Source organism: Nicotiana tabacum, chromosome 3 (genome assembly GCF_000715075.1).
Source record: "Nicotiana tabacum cultivar K326 chromosome 3, ASM71507v2, whole genome shotgun sequence".
In the NCBI taxonomy this organism is placed as follows: Eukaryota; Viridiplantae; Streptophyta; class Magnoliopsida; order Solanales; family Solanaceae; genus Nicotiana; species Nicotiana tabacum.
The window spans coordinates 10,395,887-10,405,210 of NC_134082.1; the positions used below are offsets into that span (position 1 = coordinate 10,395,887).

The 9,324-nt window shown below is 35.0% G+C and overlaps 1 protein-coding gene across 3 annotated transcripts; it reads left to right on the forward strand.

Annotated features, from left to right (window-relative positions):
* Nucleotides 1-2,385: 2,385 nt before the first annotated feature.
* On the forward strand, nucleotides 2,386-7,555 carry LOC107787953 (internal alternative NAD(P)H-ubiquinone oxidoreductase A1, mitochondrial). Of its 3 annotated transcripts, none has more exons than XM_016609575.2 (8): nucleotides 2,386-3,177; nucleotides 3,900-4,113; nucleotides 4,387-4,547; nucleotides 4,640-4,705; nucleotides 4,848-5,008; nucleotides 5,158-5,272; nucleotides 6,289-6,468; nucleotides 7,199-7,555. In XM_016609575.2, the coding sequence occupies exons 1-8, from the start codon at nucleotides 2,734-2,736 to the stop codon at nucleotides 7,349-7,351; spliced, it is 1,494 nt and encodes a 497-aa protein (XP_016465061.1). In that variant the 5' UTR covers nucleotides 2,386-2,733; the 3' UTR covers nucleotides 7,352-7,555. The 3 variants fall into 3 exon arrangements, 2 of the variants coding, with proteins under 2 accessions (XP_016465061.1, XP_075105311.1); XR_012707386.1 differs by having other exon boundaries at nucleotides 2,389-3,177; nucleotides 6,275-6,468; XM_075249210.1 differs by lacking the exons at nucleotides 6,289-6,468; nucleotides 7,199-7,555 and adding an exon at nucleotides 5,380-5,745 and having other exon boundaries at nucleotides 2,389-3,177.
* The last annotated feature ends 1,769 nt before the right edge of the window (nucleotides 7,556-9,324 follow it).

Below are 9,324 nucleotides of genomic sequence, written 5' to 3' on the forward strand. Positions count from 1 at the left end.
TTTAGGATTTGAATTCTATGGGGTTCAACTTATAAGATTCTTAGCATTGAAATACTTTTAAAGTTATGAATTCATATCTACTATTTATTTTAATTTTAAATAAATCTTACATATAAAGTTATATTCCACATCAAAAGTTATGAGTTCAATTAAATCTGTACTTATGATGCTACATCAGCCTCTGCCACTGTCCACAAGGTTGAAACAGATAAGGATACAAAACATCCATGTTCCAAGTAAAGCTGTTGGAACACACAACCGGGTTACAGGTAGCAGTTGCCACAATAACCAGTGCCATTCTTATGCATTTCTAACAGGAATGGGAGGGGGAAAAGTAAAAGTACAAGAGAATTGGAGGGTAATCCAAGTTTACCCAATCGCTTAAATTTAAAATAGCTAACGAATATATATGTGTATGTATGTATGTATACCGATTAAAAAAAATAAATAGTGAATCTAGCTGAGTATTTGAGTAAAGATCCCTTCATCTTTGGGGCAAGTGCACAGATAGTCATTCACATGGATGTCATTTAGAGATTAACCAGTACTTATCTTTTCCTGAATTTTTAAACTAAAAATCTTAACTTCAGGACAATTCACAACATTAAATAGCAGCCCATTAGAATGGCTACATGGTGTCATTTCTACATTATCTTTTTGTGTAATCCAAGGGAGTTTCTAATGAAATGTTTGCATCTTAAATGTTAGCCTTCTTGAAGACTCTTCAAACTAGGACTTCATTCTTCAGTTTTTTCAGAAATGGACCTCTTTATTCTCTTGGGCTTCAGTCTTTTTGAATGTCAAGACATTTCAAATAGGCTTTTACTCTTCAGGTCATCAAAAAATGGGCTCTTAATTTTGTGAGATTCAGTCTTCCGCTATTATTTTTCATGAAAATGATACTGTATAGCCGCTATTAAAATAATAACTCTATATACATACATATATTCTGTATGTTATATACAAATTTTATACACTTTTTCCTCTACCAAACGTAAATAGTTTCTGCGCGAGCTAAAAGTGAAAAAATCCCTCATTTCTTTTCGGGGCTTTTTTATTCTTTGGACATCTTGTTCAATCATGGAAGCGAGAGCGGAGGGAGAGTAGAAGTTAGGGGTTCGATCGAATTCAGTAGCTTTGGTTCAAACCATGTATTTGTCGTAATAGATTCATTGAATACGTACAAATTATTAACTTAGAACTCAATAGCTTAAAAGATTTAGAATTCTAAACCCATAATCTTCGAATCATGGCTTCACCTTTGCTTTACCAAATATGCTGATTGTTTTCTTAAATTCTTATTTAGAGTAGATTCAATCCACAAAGGTACCACACCTTTTGCACAAGGGTACTCCTTATCTAAAAAGTTGGGCCCACCTGATCCTCCATCTGAGGTATATATGCTGACTGAACTTAGCCACCTATTCTCTATCCATTATAGAATTTACTTTGTACAAAATTTATGTAATGGAATTTCAAAATCATAAAATATTACCCCCTTCCTGCCAATGTTCAGATTTTAAGGGTCAAACGAATTAACTTTTTATCATAGTTTTTATATATCTTTTAACTATTTTAAATTATTAATTATTACAGTACTTCTAAAATATTTTAAGTACTTTTATTGTGACACACTTAAAAGTTCTATATTGAAATACACGGTCAAAATTAAAAGGTTTGAATTTCGGAAAACAAAAAGTATCATACAAAATTGGGACAAAGGGAATAGTATAAAGGTTTATGAATATACAAGTGATAAAATTATTGTTTTGATAAAAATGTTTATTAGATTATTATATTCTCTGCATTCTATTTCAAAGTCATGAGAATTTGAGTAGGCATTTGGACAATATTTTGGTTGGAATGAGAATTTGAGTAGGATTATCGTTTTTTATTAAATAGAAATCTTAATATTTTTCTTGTTTGGGTTAAGAGACACGCAAATCTAGTTGCTCACTGCTTGACAAAAGAGTTTAGAAATTATGCTAATTTTCTCTATTGGGAGTATGCTCCTAATTTTATTGTAAACTTGTTGGTTGTTGATTCAACATAATAAAAGTCTTTATTTGGGTTGAAAAAATAATATTTGAAACTTGAAGTTGTATTTAAACATTTAATTTGAATAAAGTCGAAGGTTTATGAATGAAAGCTTTACTATTATTTCATTTGAAGTGCTCCTAATACAAAATTTTCAATTATTCACCAATATTCATGGATTTAGCTTATATACAATTATAGCATAAATAATTGTTTTACTTGCGGTGTATTTTAATCTTTTGGAGCAGGTAATCTATCTTATTTTTCAGGCTATTAATTCCTATTTTTATGGACAACTTCTTTAGTTACAATTTAGGTGATATAAAAGTTAAACTCCTCATTTCAAGTACAGAAATCCATATTTACAAATGCTGATAGCTGAACTAGTACATTTTGAAAGTAAATTGAATTTGCAGCCTGGTGCACTAAGCTTTCGCTATGTGCGGTTCGGGGAAGGGCCGGACACAAGTGGTTATTGTATGCAGTCTTATCTTGCATTACTGTAAGAGGCTGTTTTCACGGTTCGAACCCGTGAAATCCTAGTCACATGGCAACAACTTTACCCATTACGGTTATGCTTAGGCTCACCTTCTACATTTTGAAAGTACTGAAATACTATTATTCATGGGAAAGATTTTCATACCACTTCATGCATTGGACTGAACAGCTAAAAAATAGTACAAATTTTCTGATACTATGCCTTGGTTCAAGAATCTCATCAAAATTTCCACTACCATTTTGAACCAACCATCTTCCAAATCTATAACCCCATTTGCCTCACCTCCACTGACCCAATTTTTTCTACAATTCACTAAAGATTACTCTACTAATATTGGTTCTAAACATGCTGGAATGGAACCAACAAAAACTGACCAAAAACCAAGAATTGTGGTGCTAGGTTCAGGATGGGCTGGTTGCAGGCTAATGAAAGACATTGACACAAACATTTATGATGTTGTTTGTGTGTCACCTAGGAATCATATGGTTTTCACTCCATTGTTAGCATCTACTTGTGTTGGAACTCTTGAGTTTAGGTCTGTTACAGAACATATTGGGAGGATTCAACCTGCTATTTCAAGAGAACCAAGTTCTTATTTCTTTCTTGCTAATTGCACTGGCATTGATTTTGATAAACATATGGTATGAATATTTTCTTCCTCCTTTTCACTTTCTTGTTGTTTTCTATTTTAATTCCTAGACCCCCAATATTTGTTTCCCTCTGCTTATGCTATAAAAGGGCAACCTGTTGCACAAAGCATTCCGCATTTACACAGGGTCCGGGGAAGGGCCGCACCCTAAGGGGTGTGATGTAGACAGGCTACCCTAATGCAAGCATTAGTGGCTGCTTCCACGGCTCGAACCCCTGACCTATAGGTCACACGGAGACAGTTTTACCATTGCTCCAAGGTTCTCCTTCTGTTTATGCTATACGTTGGCATAATGGTATTTATGAGTTCCTTGAGGTATTTAAAAGGCTAGTATCATCTTTTATATTCTATCGAGAGTTCGGATTGCTCCACCTAACGGCTGATGAAAAGCCAATAGGACATCATTAGTTTTATCGGGCATGAAATTGCATTCGCTAATAGAGCTTCCTGCAATTGCACCCTAGGAGAGTGCAAATGGCATGTTGAATGATATTGTTCCACTTGGTAGCTTAAATTAACGTAACCCCTCTATGTCCAGGGACGGAGCTAGAGGGGCGGAAAGGGGTTCATCTAAATCTCCTTTCCTGTAAAATTACACTGTATATACTAGGTCAATTATTTTTTTCCTTATGTATAGTAGATGTTGAACCCCCTTGATGAAGATCCCGTCTCCGCATACTACCTCTAACACGCAAGTTTGCATTGTACTTGTAGGTACAATGCCAAACTGTGACAGAAGGAGTTGAAACCTTGGAGCCATGGAACTTCAATATTTCATATGACAAGTTAGTCATTGCCTCTGGAGCACAAGCTTTGACATTTGGAATTAAAGGTGTAAAAGAGCATGCTACTTTTCTTCGCGAAGTTTACCATGCTCAGGAAATACGAAGGAAACTACTCCTAAATCTCATGCTTTCTGATGTGCCTGGTAAGATTTTCATTCAGAGGTTTTTGCAAGGACAATGTAGAGTTAGTTTCATGAATGATCCCTGAACTTCACTCATTATAACAGTAAAGTGGTAGCTATTTGTTAATCACATTAAAGTAACTGAACTATGCCTTGGTTCAGTTATTTTACTGTAACATCTGCTATAGTGGGCGACATTCAGTAACCATACATGAAATTAACATTAACGTGAACGATGTGATATCTAGAGGATATTATTGACTGATTTCTCACTTTTGGTCATGGCTGAGACAGGAGTTACAGAGGAAGAAAAGCGTCGACTTTTACATTGTGTTGTAGTTGGAGGTGGACCAACAGGAGTTGAGTTCAGTGGTGAACTTAGTGATTTTATCCTAAGGGATGTTCATCAAAGATATTCTCATGTCAAAGACTACATTCGCGTCACATTGATTGAGGCAAGCTTGTCTCAATTTCTATAACTGTTTTCTCATTTGATAGAAAGGAGCTCTGCTTATATTTAAGTAAGCTCTATGTCCTTAATTGACAGGCAAATGAGATATTGTCCTCCTTTGATGATCGTTTACGTGTATATGCAACCAAACAGTTGACAAAGGTGAGATTCTGAGTAAAATGGTATGTAAATTTTTACTGTGCTATAGCATATGTTAAAGGATATACTACATAGTCAGGAGTTCCTTTATGTTATCCAAATTGAATTTCTGGATCCTATTTTTTGTTAATGTCTTAGTTTTCAGTCAGGAGTTCGTCTAGTACGAGGCCTCGTACAAGATGTGCAACCTGAGAAGATAATTCTTAGTGATGGCACTGATGTTCCATATGGTCTGTTAGTTTGGTCTACTGGTGTTGGACCTTCACCTTTTGTGAATTCACTGGATATACCAAAAGCTAAAGGGAGGTAAGTCGAGATTTCATGTTACAACTTCTTAAACATAGCTGGATATTTGACACATTGCTATATGTTACTATGATTTTTCCATCTGTTCTATTTCCGAAAAGTAGACTTTGCCTGTATTGTTTTATTCATCAGTTTTGGTGCTTTAACAGGATTGGAATTGATGAATGGTTACGCGTCCCATCGGTACAGGATGTCTTCTCAATTGGTGACTGCAGTGGTTTTCTTGAAAGTACAGGCAAACAAGTTCTTCCAGCTTTGGCACAAGTAAGTTAAAGGGATGCAGGCAAACTGCTACACCTCAATCTCAAGCTTGTTGGTCGGAAATTATTTAATGCATATCGTCATATAAAAAAATACTGATTTGTTGCCAGCCGAAGAAATATCCAAAATGTTCAACCCTCCTCAGGCTAAAGAATGATCAAAAGCTGGGGTGGAGCTACATAAAACGAAGGGAGTTCGATTGAATCTCCTTTCCTATATGAAAATTGTTGAATGTCTTGACATAAGGGAAGTTTGTAGCCTAATGGCAAAGGTGGTTTTAAATTTTGTGTTAGGTCGCAAGTTCGTGTGTGGCATTCTTACATTTTGTTTGAACTTCTTTATTAGAATTTCTGACTCTGTCACTGTCAACAATATTAGATATTTTAGGTTTTGTATCGTTATGTTAATCGAATTTGTGGCGACATATGGTGTCTGCATTGTTGATTATGAGATGTTGTGAAGGTGAAGTTGAAGAGGTAACCACTTTTTTATTTAGCTCTTTGTGTAGCATATTGTTTATTGGATATGAAAAGGTGAACCTTGGAGCAATGATAAAGCTGTTTCTATGTGCCTATAGGTCAAGGGTTCGAGCCGTACTAATGCTTGCATTTGGGTAGGCTGTCTACAACACAACCCTAAGGGTTCGACCCTTCCCTGGACCCTGTATGAATGCGGGGTGCTTTATGCACCGAGCTGTCCTTTTATTTATTTGTTGTATATTTGTGGCTGATGATTACTATCATATAATTGTTTTGACATACTTGTGTTTGAGTAAATTATCTCTAATTGTCTGACAAGAGTGGGTTGTTCTAGCGGTGAACACCCTCTACTTCCAACCAAGAGGTTGTGAGCCGGAGTTCTTGGAGGGAGGGATGCCGATAATCTATCGGAAACAGCCTCTCTACCAAGGGTAGGGATAATACACATTACCCTCCCCAGACCCCGCCGGTGAGATTATACTTTATTGTTGTTGTTGCTGTCGTCATCGTCGTCTTATGATGTCAGGTGTATTTGATCAGGTTGCAGAGCAGCAGGGAAAATATCTTGCAAGTATGATAAACAGGATGGGTAAAGAAGGTGGAGGACATGCCAATTCTGCAAATAAAATGAATTTGGGAAATCCATTTATTTATAAACACTTGGGAAGCATGGCTACTATTGGTAGATACAAGGCCCTTGTTGACCTTAGAGAGAGCAAGGTTTCCTCACTTTCAATATATGAGTTTAATTCTTTTGGCCATTTGCATAAATGACCTTTTTTAGGCATCTCTTTAACTTTTGCCCCTCGTAAGCCTAAATTTTTCAGCAAAAAATTAAAAAAAAATCGCCCAACTACTCTAGAGGCATATTTTAGCCGCATTGGGTTGATGGGGGACAGAATTTAAAGAGTTGCTTTAGAAAAGGCCATATGGTACATACTACCACTAATTTATATGCACTGACATAATTAAGAGCATGTCTGGACATAAGAATTTTTTCAAAAAATTTCACTTTTTTTCGAAATCAGTGTTTGACCATAAAATTTTCAATTTTCACTTCATAAATTTTGGAATTTTTCGAAACTTTGAATAACTCCAAAAAGCTATTTTTTAAAATTTTCGTGCAGATCACTCACAAAACTTCAAAAACAACCCAAAATTATATTCATGTCCAAACAAAACTCTAATTTTCAAATATCATTTTCACTTGAAAATTTTTTTACTTTTTTTTTTTTTTGGAATTTGATAATTCTTATGTCCAAACGCCCACTTAATATCCTATCAGTCACCTAAAGAATTACTACATGCAACTGTCAAATAACATTGGGATTAGTATCCCGAAAAATTAAGCAGGTTACCCTGCTAATAAAATTTATTTACACAATCAATATAAATGCTTCTTAGCTGCTAAAACTTGTTAGCTTGCTAATTGGAAACATATATGGTGCAGGAAGCAAAGGGTGTATCTATAGCAGGATTCACGAGTTTGCTTGTTTGGCGTTCTGCATATTTGACTCGTGTAGTGAGCTGGAGGAACAGATTCTATGTACTGATTAACTGGTTGACAACCTTAATCTTTGGCCGTGATATAAGTCGGATTTAGACAAAACATCCGGAACATACCTGTCGTACAGTAGTGTTTGCAGGATTTTGTGCAAGCGATGTCCGTCTATTGTCACAACTCTACTATGAGCTTGGGTTGAGGTGTGGAAATTACAAGGCTTTATTTCCTGTTTCGGAATGTTTTTATTTTGTAATATTTCCATTAGATATCGTAAATACTTATTTGTTTAAGTAATATTTTTTTCAACAATAATGTTTATATATATATATATATATATATATATATATATATATATTTATATATTGTGAATTGTTTTGCGAAACAATATCGGATGACACCCCTTGTAAAAGGGATGCAGCAGGTGTCTCTGCCATTGCTCACCGTTAGGGGTGTTCAAACCGAACCAAAAAATCGCACCAAATCGAAAAGTCAAACCAAAACCGATAAAAAAACTCAAGTAGGTTTGTTTTGATTTGGTTTGGTATGGAACAAAAAAATCTGAACTAACCCGAAATATAAATATATAATTTATATATAAGATTTTATATAGAATTTTCTTTATAAAATGTCTAAAATATTTGAGACTCTCTCCTGAGATGTAATATTTAATAGAACTATGAAGTGCATCCATATTTATTTACGTTAAATAATGGGTTTTATCATCACTTTCTTATCAATTGTTATTGATATGCGTCAATCTCTTTGTTCTTTCATATTCATATGTCTAAATGTCACACCTCCTTTTTTTTACCCCGGAAAGGGCATAAGGGAGTTTTTCCAATTAAAGTGACAACTGAAACAGGATTATTTTATTTAGAAATCAGAGTCGCTACTTGGGATAATTTATGGTGTTCTAAGTCACTGGTTTTAAATCCCGAATCGAGGAAAGATTGACTCTGCTTTACAGTCCGCGAAACACAGAAATCCGGGTAAGAAATTCTGTTAATCCGGGAGAAGGTGTTAGGCATTCTCGGGTTCCGTGGTTTTAGCACGGTCGCTCAACTGTTAATATTGTCCTATTTATTTGATTTTAAAACATCTTTGAAACCTATGTGCATTTTTAATCCTTTTAAACCGCTTTTAATAATTCAATTGTCATACAACTAATTACTTGATTATACGTCGCGAATCGTGTCACGGGAACCGTATCCATGATCCACAACATGTTTATTTTATTAACAAGATTAAATTGTGGTCGGGTCACATAAATGTACCCCCGATTTTAGAAATTAAGTATCACAACTACGTCACGGGAACCGTACCCGTAGCTATGGTAATTTATTTAATTAAATGCGCCTAAAGCAAACTACGAGAGTTCAAGGCATTTTCTACACTAGTTAAGATATCAATGTGAGGGCCATAGACTAGGTGATTGGATGTCACACCTCAAATTTATTAAAGAAAAAAAATATTCAACTAAGTGAACTACGGATATTCATATTTATAACTAATTTGAAATTAAGTATCACAACCACGTCGTGGGAACCATACCCGTAGTTGCGATGATTTAATTACGTGCCTAAAGCAAACTACGAATGTAAGCGAGAAAGCCCGATATCATGGGATTCATTTTATATTTTGGTGAAGTCCAAGAAGATATAGCAGAATGAAAATTTACTGTCTTTACAATTCAAGAAACAACAGTACCATTACTTGAAGCTAAACTTCAATAACCAAGCACAAAAAGAACAAGCAGTTGCTTTCAAAGTCACATAAAGAACCTACATTTAAGCCAAACAAATCAAACCAAGCAAACCGTTACAAAGGGCATGGATTATAATTTCAGTGACCATATCCTTAACCTTCCATGGATGGACATAAAATACCCCCTTTTAATTTTTCAAAATGACTGAATCTTGTTCATAGTTTCAGAATTTTATGACTAATCCAATTGTGCACAGAAGACACTTTATGAAGAGAATAATTCTAACAAGATAATGAAGAAAGTTATCAACCAACAGAACGTTTTACCATTAACTGCCCTTATGAGAATTAACTTAGTGTTCCAACAG

Coding starts and splice junctions, on each gene's coding strand:
- LOC107787953 (XM_016609575.2), top strand. CDS start 2,734: ATGCCTTGGTTCAAGAATCTCATCAAAATTTCCACTACCATTTTGAAC. Junction 3,178..3,899: donor TTGATTTTGATAAACATATG/GTATGAATATTT, acceptor TTGTACTTGTAG/GTACAATGCCAAACTGTGAC. Junction 6,469..7,198: donor TTGACCTTAGAGAGAGCAAG/GTTTCCTCACTT, acceptor TATATGGTGCAG/GAAGCAAAGGGTGTATCTAT.